At 40.0% G+C, this 17055-nt stretch overlaps 1 protein-coding gene across 2 annotated transcripts in view; it reads right to left on the bottom strand.

Moving 5' to 3' along the window:
* Window positions 1-16440, bottom strand: part of FAS (Fas cell surface death receptor) — a 48477-nt gene extending 32037 nt beyond the window's left edge. The window contains exons 1-3 of one of the 2 annotated variants that reach the window (XM_075216406.1): window positions 16362-16440; window positions 3241-3409; window positions 1168-1305 (exon numbers count right to left, since the gene is read on the bottom strand). In XM_075216406.1, the coding sequence (XP_075072507.1) occupies window positions 1168-1305; window positions 3241-3409; window positions 16362-16391 (337 nt within the window). In that variant the 5' untranslated portion in view covers window positions 16392-16440. The remainder of the gene's footprint in view (window positions 1-1167; window positions 1306-3240; window positions 3410-16361) is intronic. The other variant, XM_075216407.1, reaches the window with a different exon arrangement.
* Window positions 16441-17055: the final 615 nt, after the last annotated feature.

Genomic DNA, 17055 nt, shown 5'->3' with positions numbered 1-17055 from the left:
AAATAACATAGTTTATTGAGATTTAATTACATTCCCTATATTCATCGATACATAGTGTGTCACATATAGCCAGCAAGTGTGTCCACTCTAAATTGAATAACCGTAGTGTAAGAATGCACTTGGAGGGGTTATAATTATCAAAACCACTCAGGTGTGATAGTCTGACATAGACATACAAAGGAACTTAAATAAGTGTATGTATAGTTCCAAAAAATCAGGATTGGTACTCTAACACAGCACCCTCTCATGCAATGTGTGAAAGAGAGGGGTTAACTTTATCATAACCACAGAGGATTTCTAACACATATCTGCTGTATTAGGGATTGAGTCAGTTCTGCTTATAATCATACTGATAGTAAAGATCTGACAAGCGATATTAAGGGACCTCCAGTCACCTCCTCTTTGTCAGGCAGTTTTGCCCTGGTGTTAAAACCCTAAACAAAGCGCATTGCAAAATTCAAAATTAATTACAACATTAGATAGAGTGTGACACGATCGCGGCTAACTTCGCTGACCGGCTTCACACTTCCGGGTGTGTGATGTCACGCGTCACACGTGACCCGACGTACGTTTCGCCGTGATCGGCTTAGTCATGGGAAATTTCCCATGACTAAGCCGATCAAACGTTTCTCCAGCAGAATTTGGCCATACGTTTTCATCACCCCTATCATTTTGTGCCAACTGTAACTTTTCCACCCGGACTTTTCTTACATTATCCCCCATGGACAGCACAAAGAAGAATGAATTGAAGAAAGAATGAATTATCACCCCAGATCTATTTATAGACTATACATTCCATAAAATGTTTAATTTACAAATACAGTGCAGAATGCCAAATCGTACAATGGAGAAGCAAAAAGAGTACTCTAGGGGGCAGAATCAATTACAAGTGATGTCCTGTCCGATCTTTGCGCGAGGTTCCTCTGCTGAATGTTTGAGGTTAAAATATTTGCTTAATTTTGATTGTAAGATTTCAGTACCTTTATTGCTTGTACTGTACACATTAACCCTTCAAAGGAGGTTCCGACGGGACATAGCTTGTAAATGAATATATTCTATTGCATTTCCTTGATTATGCGCCACTGTAAAATGGCATGTTATGTTGCTAGATTGTTTTGCCTTAATTTAGCACATCTCAATAAAGAAGCAGGTCGGTGTTTACCCTACCTAACCCAAAGTCACAGTGTTGGCATTTTAGGCATTCACCGTAGCCATTCCTTTTGTCCATGTAATCCACTCCATCATCGCAAGGCTTGCACTGGGAATTTCCATGTTCAGTAGTACAGTGAGATTGTACATGTGTTCCTGCCAAAGAAGCACAAGAGAAAACAGTCAGTCAGTTAGTCCATTAGATGTCACTGTAAGTATGCTATATCTGTTACACCTAACAGAAAGTGGAGTTTATTTAATAACATAGTGCCATGTGCACAAAGGAGTAGTACCCCATATCAACCATTAAGTTGTAGCTGTCATTTTACCAGCACAGCCTAGAAACTAAACAGCTAACGTGTGGAGTTTGTATGTTCTCCCTGTGTTACAGCACATGGCACCATGATATTAATAAGTCTCATTATTCAACTCATTTTGCTATTTCACACTATGAAATGGCTTACTAAACTGTAGAAACATCACTGACAGTTCTTGCAGGGTGATGTAACAAATATGCAGATGAAACATTCCCTTTATTTGCCCCCAGGCTGTAAGCACCACATTTAGAGATGGATTTAAAGATGCGCAGAGAAGATATGCGCAATAATGCGTTTGCACACATTTCTTTATACCTTAAGGCAGGTATTCCCAAACCCAGTCCTCAAGGCTCCCTAGCAGTGCAGGTTTTCCATATCTCCTTGCTGGAGCACAGGTGTAATCATTACTGACTGATACATTGTAACAGATCCACAGGTGGTCCTAATTATGTCAGATGTGATCCAGAAAACCTGCACTGTTAGGGAGCCCTGAGGACTGGGTTTGGGAAACCCTGCCTTAAGGTACATCCAACTTAATTCTAGCATGCAAATGCATCTGGCACAATAATACATCAGTCATCATTTTCAACTTATATCTGTTATATAGATGTGTCTGGAACAAACACATAGCCGTCATCATCACCAACTTCTTTAACTGACCTATCTGTTTCAGTGGTCTGGGCAGAACTTGATAATGTTGTATGTTTGCTCCAAGCAGGGTGGGAAACCACTTGTGATTGTCTGAGCGGTGAAAGCTGCCATGGTCAGTACACAGTCCTGCAGCTCCAGAGCATTTGTTTATTATGTTTTTTATTTTATTTCCCATTAGAATATAACTTTTCTATTGGACTACAAAAGGATGAAGAAATACTCTATTTTATAATAAAGTGGAGAAAGAGGGGTTTCATGGAATAGTGTATTTCAAATAAAAAATGTAACCAGTGTATTAAGTGTCTTATATATCTATATATACTGTATTAGGGACCCTGTTCCCATTATATTGGGACCATTGAGATGGGTAAGTTGCCACTCCAGGCCCTTGGGTCCAGGGGTGCCCTGGGATGCAGGAAGTGCCCCAGCACTTTTCAGCTTATGACTGATAGTCTTTGGGAGCCCACTGTTTTTTGGAAGCCCCCTCAGACATAGAGGTCCAGCCTTGCATTGACCAGGATAGTGCTGATTGCCCCTATAACAACGGGACACCATAATGTAGATTTCCTGTCATATTGTGACAGGCCCGATATCTAGTCTGATGCTGGTTTGCACTTTAGCAGGGACGCACACGCTTTTGTCCCCATGCATTAATAGGACCCAGCCCAAGCTGTCTAGCACTGAGGATGGTTATGGATTTTGGGGTTTGGGAGTCACGCTTATTACTTTTTAGATTTATTTATTCACTATAACAATGAAAAACTATCAAATCATCATAAATATGTAAACGTGCACCAAGCTTATGGACATCCAAAAGACACGCCTCCTAAAAGGCGTATCCTAAGATACTTGCAATTCAAAATAGGTTTACTTGCGTGTGAACGCCCGTACTATACTCTACTTGCACGTGAATACCCTTGATCCACCACTTCAGGTGCAAAGGGCAGCAAGTGTAAAATACGTTTAAGTATAATTATGAATGCAAGGTTGGGATTCACGGGCAACGCAAATGAACACATTTTTCTGTTGCGCTAATGGATTTATGTCAAATCGAAAGGAGGCCGTATCAGACTAGCACAGCAAAATGTCATATATTGCAGGATGGCTGACCTGCCCAACTTACCTTCCCCACAGTTTTTACAGCAGTATGGCTGTCTTAGATATTCATCATTTGGACAATTAGTTTGTCTTTTCAATAATCTAAGGAACAATTCAGCTTTTTTCTTCACATGTTTGTCTGAGGAATCGTTGTGGATTTTAAGAGGCAGCACACAACTGCATACACATAGTACCTATAAGGAGAAACACAATCAATATTTTCCTGACCAACAAAATTATTTATATCTATTATTACTAGAATTCATGTTAAATCTATCTCTTATTTCACTTTAAAAGATGCCACGGTCACCAGAGAATGGCTGTGCTCCTGGGAGGGGATCCTCAGAACATGCACGGTTAGTGAGGCCTGAGGACAGGTGTAAGAAATACAGCCATCAAAATCAGGACCGGAATTACATCATTGGAGACAATGGACCTCATTTAGAGTCAGACGCAAAGTCTGTTTTAGGCGCATTGAACAAAAAAACACTATCACGCATGTGCAGCAAGCACCATATCCGCCTGCATCTTGGATTAACACTTGCGACAGCTTGCGGCTCACTACGAGAGAATGGGAGGAACACGGAATTGTGAAGGCGTGACCATGTAAATAAATCCTAGTCGCAGTGAGGTGCAGACGCAACACACTTCAAAAAAGGGCTAAAGCTGTGTGGCAGAAATTAGATGGCGCAAGCGGTTAGCTAGCTGCAGGAACTGCTCGCAGCTCGGTAAGGTATTACAAGTGGGACGCGACTAGGGTTGCTTGCCACTCATAATACCCTACCAAGCTGCGGCACAATCCCACTCCTACACTTCTTAAACGGACTTTGCGTCCAACACTAAATGAGGTCCAATAGGTGCACAGTCTTTGGCACCTTAAGTTCTGCCCCATCCACAGAACTGAATATATAAATTATTTATTTTTTAAAATAATATTTAGTACAGCAACATGTGAATACACAGGTTATATAGTTCTACATCTCCAAAAGGAGTGATTTTGTTTAATACAATTACAACTTCTTACCTACAGGTGTCATACATGGTGCCATTTAAGTATTTTACAGACCGAGGAAGTGACAAACATGTGATTGTATATGCTACCAATGATCAATCATCATCATCAGTTATTTATATAGCACCACTAATTCCGCAGCACTGTACAGAGAACTCACTCACATCAGTCCCTGCCCCATTGGAGCTTACAGTCTAAATTTCCCAACATACACAGACAGACAGAGAGAGAGAGAGAGAGAGAGAGACACTAAGGTCAATTTGATAGCAGCCAATTAACCTACTAGTATGTTTTTGGAGAACATACAAACTCCACACAAAGAAAACCATGGTCGGGAATCAAACTCATGACCAGAGGCAGAAGTGCTAACCACTAAGCTGGATATTATTCGGGTTACAGTATCATTTGGCAAATAAACCAAAATTTAAACTCTTTGTAAGACGTATGGTCTATATCAACTGAAAAATATGTAAGAGAAAGCTGATGTAGTTATAATGCTTCACATACTTAGATATATCTCTAATCGTTTGAATTGTACTACCAGTATCATACCATGAGCTATGCTTAAAACATTTATAGATCTGCATTTTAAATTCTTGAGATAATGTATCTATGTAGCTTTCCCAAATCTCAAAAAAAGGTTTGGTATGAAATGTAATATATTGGAAATAAGGGTTTCATAATGAGGGGGACACATCCTTTTTTTTGTCACGAAAGCCACTGAAGTCAGTGGCACAGCAACAGGAGTAGTAGATGTAGCATCCGCTACCGGGCACAGAGACACATTACGACAGAGTTTTTATTAAATTCTCTGCACATTTCTTCCAATGGAGTATGGAAAAAATTAATTTGCTGAGTTTTAACCACATTATAGCCTTCATTGTCATGCGAGTTTCACATGCCTTGTTTACAGCACTTGAAGTGTCACAATGGATGTAAGGGATTTCCTGTAATTGTGGTTTTAAAACATAGCAATCTCCGGCACATTGTAATCCATCACTAGAGGTCATTTACAACACGCAGAATGGCTGTTATGAAGCGTAATTACACCATGAGACCCTCGGTGCACCTGACATTTGAACAGAGGCACCTAGGTGCTGAACAAGTTGGCCACATGTGCAGAAGAGGAGGTGTCTGCACAGACAGAGGTGAGTACTAGCGAAGGACAGAGTAGCACTGATTTGTGGCTTTCTATTGCTCTCTGCAGCCACACCCACTTTCAGGGGCTATTTGATTTCCAAAGTGGTGAGCAAGCAGCACAGCACTCCCAGCTAACTCAGGAATGCAACTTTAAATAAAGGAAACAAAATAAACACAGAGAAAATCCTGACAGAAAACCGCACCTGCTACCGCAAAATACAACACTCGCTTTAAAAAGAAAATCAAAAAAAATCTCCTGAACGTTAGTAACAAGTGACTCTAATGGACAGGAGCCCCATCCATCCATACTATGATCACTACTGCTGAGCCCTGCCTTTATACCTACTCCCCCTCCTTCTCAACTGTCCCTAAGGGTAACATGCAGCCCTACTCAAGGTTAGATGAACACACTTGTGGCCCTTAAAGTGTATCAGATTCACCCATCAATGTGTTACAATCTTCTTGTTAGTATTTTTTTCAAAGTGTTCCAAGCATAATATTTATATTGGAAAATATAAAACACTAACTCGATGACATAATAAACTAGCTGTAATGAAAAGTACCTCAAAAGAAAGGGACTCTACCCAAGTCATTGTATGTGCCGTTAAAGATATTAAGACATAAACCTGTTTGTTTTTCTACAAATTGAATCATATTCAGGGAAGGAAACATTGTCAAAATTAGGACAGAAAAATCCCCTCTCTTTGCTGCTACATAAATATATTAGCAACGCTAGATTTCTAGTTAGACACTTAAATCTTACTTGTCAACTTTCCTGTGCCCTCCAGGACATTCCGCCGCATTATCTAGCCATTCTGATTGGCTATTTGAGTACTGAGCCTCCACCTGATAATATGGGTTGCGGCTATTTAGATTTCTTATTTGCCATTTCCATTGAGACTACTGTAGGAAAGAAGATTCCTATTGGACTTAAAAATCATTAAATGATGTTTGTATTTCGTAATACTTGATATGAAAATCTCTCTTGACTATATGACACTTCATTACATTATATTCAATATGAATCGGGTAATGCAACTTTCACAATTTATAACTAACAATGTCAAGTCGCATCTCTACCCTGTGTCAGAATTCAATAGGAAGACCAAGGAGAGTAATGTGAATGCAACAAAGTGGGTTTATTTTAAACACAGGTCATACAGGTTCAAATGAGATGCAGTAAACAGTAAGGCAGCTAACACATCATCATCATCATCATCATTTATTTATATAGCGCCACTAATTCCGCAGCGCTGTACAGAGAACTCATTCACATCAGTCCCTGCCCCATTGGGGCTTACAGTCTAAATTCCCTAACACACACACACACACACACACACACACACAGACTCAGACACAGACTAGGGTCAATTTGTTAGCAGCCAATTAACCTACCAGTATGTTTTTTTGAGTGTGGGAGGAAACCGGAGCACCCGGAGGAAACCCACGCAAACACGGGGAGAACATACAAACTCCTCACAGATAAGGCCATGGTCACACAAGTCCATAGAAACAGTTGAACAGGGTCCAAGGATTACCAGGTTAGCTGAAGAACAGGAGAACTGGATACCTGGCACAACAGGATGACTGAAGGCACAGGCTGTCAGGATAACCAGGTTTAGTAGAGGAGCTGTGGACCAGACACAACGGGATGACTGCAAGTACAGGCTGTCAGAATAACCAGTTTAAGCTGGGAAGCTGGAGACCAGGCACAAAAAGATGACTGCAGGTACTGATTGTTAGGATAGACAGGTTTAGCTGAGAAGTTGGAGACCAGGCACAACAGGATGACTGCAGGTACAGATTGTCAGATAGCCAGGTTTAGCTGGGAAGCTGGAGACCAGGCACAACAGGATGACTGCAGGTACAGATTTACATGATATGCAGGGTACATGCAGAGAGATAATAGCTTTGTAATGCAGGATATTTGCAGAAAGACATTGTGACCGGAGGGGCTTACTTCGTCACCCGGTCTGTAGGGGGAAAGGAGGAATGTAAGGATGTTTTTCCTGCACAGTTTCTTGGTTTCCTTCTCACCGTCATTAACCGACTGTTACTGCCCTCTCCTACTGGTGTCACCTTGCTACCAGACACTTGCCGAATGCACAATAATTGTAGGAGAATTCAGCTCCCACCACTGGGCTCCTTTGTGGCACCAAGCATCGCTTACTTCTGGGGTAGCTGGTATAGCTGCTATAATGCCTCTTTGCTGTGGGCTGGCTGGTACCTCCTTACAGCTTATTATGGATCAGGACTGCTGGATAGCGGACATAGCGTTGACAGAGACGTTGGGTTCAACACAGGATATCCAGGGAACGCATTAGAGTGTAAGCTCTTATCTGTTGGTTACAGGATACAACAGGTGATAGTCGCAGGCAGAATCTTCAAGCAGTGATGGTTTATTGCTCAAGAGCCCTGTGAAGGACTTTGAGGTACATGGTATATCAGAGCTTATTTTTATACAGATTCTGACACACATGTTGTTAGGGGGTATCCCAGCCTCCTGATCCGATCAGATAATTTATCTGGATGTTATATTTTTCTAGGCCTGGAGTTAATATAATTTAACGTATAAAATTCACATAAATCTGTGAATTCCTAAAACGTGCTGTTAGCATTATTCATGAAGTTTGCCTATCTTTTTAACAAGACAGGATACAGGTAACTACCCCCTTCCTGTGCTTTCAGGCTAAAAAGATCTGTTGGCTGAGATGAAAAGGTCTAATTAACATGAGATTAACATATATGGTGTCCAGGTATAACAGATGAAGTGCAGGCTTAAGGAGACTGGATTTCCAGGTTTAGTCAGGAGGCACTGGAGAATTAGGCAGCAGGAGGGTCAGGCAAGCCAGGGGTCAAGAGTCAGACGATCAACAATAATACCAGGTAGTAAGCAGGTATGAGGTCAAACAAAGATGGAGTCTGGGTCACAGAAGGTGGTGCAAAATGTAAGCATAAGCAGGAGTAAAATACCAGGGAGCAAGTCAGGATTAGATCACAGGCATTTTCACTGGGAGACCAGCAACAGCGACAATTGGTGAACTGACCCAATTTGCAGAGAAAGGCAGTCTTTCAAAGGTCAGACACAGCTGATCATGATCCTGATCCAATGATGAGAACTCAGCCTCTAAAGTGGAGGTGCTCAAATGCAGCCAGGGGTGAATCGTGACACCCTGTAGTAGACCATAAGTCACATCAAAATACAGCTGTGTTTTGAGTTGGACGTATCTTGAGACCGCATTTTTTTGTAGCCAAAATTTTATGCATATGTTAGAGGCATAAATTGCATCAAGCGCTAAGCCTCTAAAAGCCTTTTACTTTGCACCTTGTATGGTATTCAGAAGAGACAGCTCTGTAGCCTAGAAATGTAAATAAGTTGCACAAATCTAAAGGGGTGCACTGTGCAAATGTGTAGACATGGAATGAAAATTCCTCCTACCACTTTAGAACCACCCTTCATTAAACATTTCCAATTGTCTGCCAAAATACTGACTGCTGAGTTAGCCTCTTTTATGGTTTAGTCTCATTTAAATGATGGGACATTGAGACTATCTTTATCACATGCTTTGTTTTACAAAAGGCAAATTGCTCCTATAAATGTGCTGCTCCACCAAAGTACAGCTGGAAGGTACAAGCAGATGCCATGAAGGTATAGGCTGAGACCGGATCTCCATCAGCCAAGAGCATTTGCAAATATAAAGTTATACTACAGAGTGATAAAGGCCGTTTTCCCCTTCACATAGCAAGAAACACATCTGAAATGACGCCCTTCCATCTCTTCATGTTTAAAAGACAAGCGTTTCTCAGATGTAGAGTGGAGGAAGAAAGATCTGAGACTAACAACTGGTGGTGTTTTTTTCGCTTTTTTGTTTCCTGTAACAACATTATAACTAGAAGGGAAACTCCAATTCTTATCTGAAGATATCCCAGTAACAGTACTATGGAAATTCTGCAGCATTTGGACCACAAACGTTTCTGGCTAAGTAACTTCTTCCTCTAGTTTTAATTGTAACAGCAGACAGTGTGGACATCAGAGCTGTGTTACTTAGAAGCACATATACTATACTGGTAGCTTTGTATATTGATCTATATTGTAATTATAGCCCTAAATCAAATGCTCCTAATGGAGAGTAACTAATTGACATTATAGAATAATACTTTAAATTTCATTGTTAATAGTCTAGCAATGCACAGTAGAAAGCTTAATATGCAGAGCCAAGTGTCACAAATCAACTGTTACTATTTCCCTGTTGTCAGATATTTTAGAATGTATTGTACATTGCAATTTACAAATATGTAATGGGGAATTCCCTTGCATCTACTAGTTACACAGCCACTAACATGAATTTCAAAAATACATTATTTACTTTTTAGCACCATGATCACACACAATGTAGTGTATTATGTACTCAGCACATAAATGTAAACAAAACCATTGTGGGTTTATGAAGCTCATACACACTACGATATTGCAGCATATAATGGGCAATTGGCTTAATATGGTTGCGTGTGTGGTCACAAAACAACCGCTATGCCCAGTAACAATCTGAAGAAAATCAATACATAATACATAATTTGAATGCCAACATCTCTATTAATTTGTGCTCTCTATGGGCTCTATTTATTTTGGAGTAAAAAGCCCTATCATGTGTGTTTTCGCTTCGTCCTATACACATAGGTCACCAGCGGTGAGAATTCTACTTTCACCAGAGGGAACCCTAAGGTCTCATGCAAAGCATGGGGAAGCCTATTGAATAAGGATTAAGGATGCAAAAGAAAGTCATTTATTTTTTAAATAAAGCATTTTTCCATTGGGAATATTCTTAAAATATTTTTATTATTTTTTTTATATTCTACTATTTTTAAATATTTTTATTAATTTAATTTTTTTGCAAAGAAGGGGAACTGAAAGCCCAAGGTAGGGCTTTCAGTTCCAATGCGCATGCATGAACCAGCTGTGTTACGCATGAGCACTTCCCCCTCAGACTGACCCGGAAAAGTGGTAGGTTAACTCTTACCGCTTCGGGCCAGTATTGCTGAGACAGCTGAGTATCGTTTAGCTGCCTCTGTGAGATTTTATTAATAAATCATGGTAATGAGTGTTTTTTTATTGCAGAGATGAGCGCCAATAGAAAACCAACCTTATAGCCATGTATTAGTAAATAGGCCCCTAAATCTGGATCCAGACACAGGGTTTTAGAAGCTCTTCCCCAGTCAGCATATGGTCTGGCAGGGAGCATAATATGTGTCTATGGTGCTGAGTATCCCCTCAGTAGAACCAAAAAGAGTGCTACAATGCTATTGAACTGTGTAGATCTTATCCACCCTTTATGTGTTAAGGTATAGACTGTGTGGATGACTAATGCTTGACACTAGCAGCTAAAAATCCTAATGTCCAAACTCCTTTTTTGTTTGCTATGAACTATGTTGGGAAATTTTTTATTTCCTGCTGTCCATACATATCATAGTACTTACTACCTGTTACACAGTGTGCTCGAGGTGCAGAACCTAGTGCCTAGGGACAAGACTGGGAGGTGTAGTGTCTGGACATGCCTCTATGTCTCATGTCAGTGTTCAGTAGGTGAATAATAGCTATTGCAGTGAAAGATCCTTTTAGATAATTCTTAAAGTAAAAATACCATTTATTTTACTTTAGCCAAGGCAGAATTAACTATTATCCATTAGCCCCAACAGAACAGGGGAAAAACTAGTATGAAACATGATTTAATATTTTAATATTTCATACTAGTGAAAGAAACCTCTGTCACACATGGGAGTAATTTTGCTTTTCTCCAAAATAATAGCATTTTAAAGCATATACTATTTAAGGCATTGAGTCATCATCATCAATATTTATATATATAGCAACAGCAAATCCCGTAGCACTTTACTATGTAGTCTAAAATATGTCACTGGTGAGGTACCATTGTACCTGGAAATGTGCGCAGTAATACCCCGAAGCGGTATTCAGCGGCACATTGTGCACAATTGAATACCCCCCAAAGTACCGGCAAAAGCGGGTGCTGCGCGTGGAGCCTAGGAAGCTGTTGGTCCCTGCAGTCACTTTCCCCGTCCATAAGTTCTGCTCCTCGCAAGTCAAACCATTGGTGTCAATGGATTATCCTCCATTGACCCCCCCCCATCGACCACAGTTGCATAAAACATAGATCTGATGGCCCCAATGAGTTCTCCCAAAATGGGGGATTCTTGGTTTCGATCTCCACATTTTTGCCAGTTATGAGGAGAGTTGATGTTAAGTAAAAATACACTTATCATTTAAACTTGCTATACTGTAATCCTGTCATTCGATTACTAGTCCTAGTCAGAACACTGGGGTTGCACAGCTGTCTGTGAAGAGCGCATGCAGCATTGTGACACCGAGGAGGGCTTTTCATGTGCATGGCCGCCATTACAAACCATGCCCCTCCCCCACACACACCATGAGGCAAAGATAACATTAAGTTTCCTACAATAACAATCTCTAGTCTAAATTAAGCTAACACACAAGTGAAACTAATATACATAAAAACTTCTGTAAATAATATCTGTATAAACAATGGCTCTGATGTAACCACTTCAGCATTCATCTGGAAACTTATATACTATAAAGAATAACACACCAACTATTGCAGAAATTAGAAGACAGTGTGAATTTCCATGATCTAAACAAGACCTGTGGCCTTGTACCTTTAAGTGGTCACACTCCTTGATGACTTTTAATATCCTGATATATTACAGTTGGGGGTGATAATGTATTATTTATTACCACCCAAGACAGTTCATAACAAATATCACAGCATTTATATCAAGCTTCAGTTGCAGTACAAGTCAGTTTTATATTTAAAGAATCAAATCCATACATCCCGCCTGATCTGCAGTGACAGGATTTGCACTAAATTCTGAAGCAACTTCGCTCATCTCTAGGTGGACAATATAGATTTGGTCCATTTCATTAGTAACATCAGGTTTTTCATTTCCAGTATCTGACAGAGGCTAAGCTAAAGGCCAATCCAAGTTAGGGCTAATACATATAGTAAATATGTACGAGCGCTTATCAATTCCTTGACAGTTCTCACTTCTATCCCGGACAGTCTGGATTCTGTGGTGGAGGAGAGCAGGCTACGCACTTAAGCAATGCTGCAATTCCCTGCTGCCAGCTGCCCCTTCACAACAATACAGCTAAGCAAATTACTGCTTAAAAGAACACTGAGAGGAAGGGGTTAGGCCAGTGTATTCCAAACTTTTTCAGTTTAAGACACCCTTAGGGCTAGATTTACTAAGCTGCGGGTTTGAAAAAGTGTGGATGTTGCCTATAGCAACCAATCAGATTCTAGCTGTCATTTTGTAGAAAGTACTAAATAAATGAAAGCTAGAATCTGATTGGTTGCTATAGGCAACATCCCCACTTTTTCAAACCCGCAGCTTAGTAAATCTAGCCCTTAGTGTCTCCATCATTTTTTCAAGGCACCCCTAAGCCAAAATAATTACCAAGTAGTCCCCCGCCTTGCTTACCACTGGCCCTGGCCGAGGCACCCCTGTGAGATCTCCAAGGCACCCCAGGGAGCCTAGGCGCACAGTTTGGGAACAACTGGGTTAGGTAGACCTCCAGTGAATATATCCCCAGGTGATTACTTTTGTTTACTTCTGGCCTTGCTGGGTACACACTACAGAAATAGAAATTTTCTCAATGCGATATCGTTAACGAGTTTACCAACCACTGAAAGTCCTGATCAGCATGCAGATTCATGTGTACACACTATACATGTTTTACCCTCAGTCTGTGCTCATCTGTCATAACCATTGGCTGAAAAGATCCTGACTCTGTAAACTCTATGGAGATCTGCCTACACTGCCTGTCGTGAGTGTATACACACTGCTGAATTGGAACAATATCGTTCCATCACTGAATGAGATGCTTAGTCCGTTTATAAAATCAAATCAAACAATACAATGTGCCTTGAAACGATAATCGTTCATCGTTGGAGCATGCGCATTAATGCGATATCGGGCCAAACGGTCATTTATCGTGTAATTGGCCCGATAATCTGGTGAAAGCCAACCTTACTCTACACCAGCGAAAGGCAACTTGATGCACTTCATGGAAAGCATAAGAAGCTCTCAAAAGGTCTGCACATTACCCTTAATCTCAGTAATAAGTTAAGACAACAAATTTAATTAAATACACAATTATCTAATATTTATAAGCCTAGCGGCGCGTGTAAAAAAAACAAAACAAGCTGCAGCGCCACCTGCTGGGCGGAGTTATATACTACACTGACCTACTAAATTCTTAGCATTATCTAATATATAAAAGTAAACGCCGAGCGGCATGTGTTAGTGTGTGTGTGTGTGTGTGTGTGTGTGTGTGTGTATGTGTGTGTGTGGATAAAAACTATTTTCTCAGAAAGGTCTCATCCAATTGACCTGAAATTTGGTATACTGACGATATTTGACAAAAAAATTAGAATAGTGATGTCAGTTAACTTCCATCATCCCCCCTTCCCCCCGTGGGAGGGGTAGTAAAGGCTAAATTTACGAGTTGAGGGGTCAAACTCATTTTCGTGAGGTAATTTTACCTCATGAACACACATTAAAAAGGGTACTTGCGTCAGGAAGTAACGCTCTTCCCCTAAGGAGGCCTGGGCTAGGCCCAAATGCATGACAACCTTTTTAAGACCTTAAGTAGCTTGATTTGACTAGAATGCATGAGTATCATGCACGGGTTAACTTGTCTGTAATAACATAGCAGCAAACAATTTAAACAATTGTTATAAGCTGCAACAAACATATCTGACAATAATACAGGAAGAAACTGCGGGCCGAAGGTGAAAGGTCAGAGGGCCGCATGTGGCCCCAGGGCCGCCTCTTTCCCATCACTGTTCTACACCATAGGTGTACAGTAATGAATGAAGAAAATAAAAGTAATTAATAACTGGATGATATAACACCCCGCCTGGCCACTGTATGGATCTCTGTCAGACAGCAACAAATTATTAGCAACGTGACAGTCAGCATAAGGGACGTTTGTATCACTTCAGGACACCCTAAAATACCCAGGCCCCATAGAGCAGTGAAACATCTACCCACCTCCCCCATTGCAAAGACAGCTTTCAGTTTTTAGTGCTCATTAATCTAAACGCATGCTTTGATATCAACTTTAATTACCAATGCGTTTTTATTTTGGGATAATCTATGTTAAAGAAATAAATAAAATCAAACTAAAGTAACAAAATGATCATTAAATAATGCAAATCAATAGTCAAAATGATAATATTAATTGTATTTAATTCCTTTTATAAATTAATTCCTTATTTTAAATAAAAAAATCTTGTTAAACTGAAAATCACTATTTTTAAAAGCAAAAAGTAGATATCCATAGCCTGATATGACCCAACGTGTCAAATTTCACTATTCAGACAGCATTTCAAACAGTATATTAATACTTTCTGCAGCTATAACCCTATTAGATACTGCAACTTGTAAGGGCCGATTCAATTAAAAGTGATGTCCCGCCCCACCCCCCGGCATCACCACGATGTTCGGCTGCACATATTCCCACGTACCCCAACATCGCAGATTTTCCTGCGCACCATTATGGGTTGCAAGGAATAATCTGTGCTGTTGCTTAGCCGCGGACCATTCCTGGGCAAACCACAGCCAGCCAGTGAATGATTTTTCCCCATAATGTTAGTAAGGAATATTAAAGCCTGTGACTGCTGCCTCAGTGATGTCATTCCCTAGTAAACTGTTGGGCCATATTCTCATGATTATTGGCATAACCCAAAAATGGCTGCCTGCACTATGCAACAAGTGAATTGTCACCTTCACCAAATTAATTTCACAACCATAATATCATCCTTATTGAACCTGGAATTTGACAATTTCTATGAGACAAATCATAAAGAAATACAGTAGTTTAATATAGTACTTTAAAAAAGAAAAAGGGCCACTCACTATAGTAACAAGGGTTAATGAGACTTCAACACAGAACTTCAGTATCTCTTAATCTTAACATCAAATAAATGAATACAGCTACAGCTAACTTGCTTTGTATGTTTTGTAAAGCCTGAATAAAGACATTGGGCTACATTTACTAAACTGCGGGTTTGAAAAAGTGGAGATGTTGCCTATAGCAACCAATCAGATTCTAGCTGTCATTTATTTAGTGCATTCTACAAAATGACAGCCAGTATCTGATTGGTTGCTATAGGCAACATCTCCACTTTTTCAAACCCGCAGTTTAGTAAATATACCCAATTATCTGGGTAGAGAAAACTCAGATCATAGTCAGAACAATTTACAAACCAATTTGCTTTGTAATTTTCAGACTACATTTTACCCTACACTATTTTACCTCTGCCAATACATTATATAGAGATCACAATCACATTAATATTATAAAAATACAGCAAAGACAATTAATGTACTAATAAAATATAGTCATTATACTATAGCAATGCAGGGGCATGTTAGAGCTTTGCTGAAACAACAATATGTAATGACAACTGAAGCCAGTACATGAATAGTAAACACTTGGGTTGCTGCAGAACCTCTTGGATTACGCAGCTGACAGTCACCATCCATTTTAGCTGCCGCAGTTTGGTATTTCAATTAACAATCTTAAGTAGTTTCTCATTTTATGAACTGATTACAGAGCACAACTAACTTTATACAGGCAAACTAACCATAAAGAGAGACATGACAGTGCATTTTACTTATAGGAACACAAGTATATAAGTTTATGTTCTAGACTTCGCCCAGACAAAAAAAGACTGATTATTATTATTTCAGATAAAACGTTACAGAGGTATAGAAACTGGAAATGCTTCCAGTGACAGCTACAGTGACACTTTCCTGTCTGCTCTCTTCTGTATTATAAGTTTTTTATTCAAAATACAGTTTGTTCCCTTAAATCTTCTTAGAAAGTAACGTACTGGTTCTGTAGTCCAACAATAACCATACATTATATACAATGTATTCAACAGTAAACTCACCAGAAACCACGAAACCGGCAGGATTTTCATGTTTGTCGTTGTCAGAGAAAAAGTTTACTGACGAAGCTCAAAACTGAAAGTAGTTCAGATAATGTTGCTGTAAACCCGCCTCAGAGGGGGAGTCTGAGAAACTGGTAGTTCTACCCAAGTAGCTGGGACTTCTGACTTCTTGTAAATAGTAGCTGTTATATTTTACTGGATGTGAATCACATGTGATGCACAAATCTATTAAAATGTTCAGTGCTAATACCTTTTATCCTTGCACTTACACCTTAATGATTAAACACTCAATACCTTTTTATCTAAAATAACGACACGGACACCAGATATAGTTTGGCAAAAAAGGGGCGTTTTTATTTTGTGGAAGAATTTTATTTTAAAACTCTGAATGGCGACGAGAGCGGAGCAGTCAGCTAAGGACTAAACTTTAAACCAATACAGCGTAAGGTGAAACAATACTGCTGTCCCAAGACTTTACGGATCCCAAGTCTTTACGATTGGTCGGTACTAAACTTGGCGTCATCGTGACTGCCCCCTTCTGGACTCACATTGTCGCATACGACCGGATTTCCTCCGCCCCAGAGGCCAAGAGTCAGGTTACTGCAAAAGGGGCAGTGACATGCGGACAATTAAACGGTAGTACCTTCGATTAGTCGCTGACTGCATTGCTCTCCTACCCACTGCGCCTTGTGCT

This window comes from Mixophyes fleayi, chromosome 6 (assembly GCF_038048845.1).
Source record: "Mixophyes fleayi isolate aMixFle1 chromosome 6, aMixFle1.hap1, whole genome shotgun sequence".
NCBI classification, from domain to species: Eukaryota; Metazoa; Chordata; class Amphibia; order Anura; family Limnodynastidae; genus Mixophyes; species Mixophyes fleayi.
Note: the sequence above shows the minus strand (reverse complement) of the source record. Positions and strands in the feature narration are given on the sequence as shown.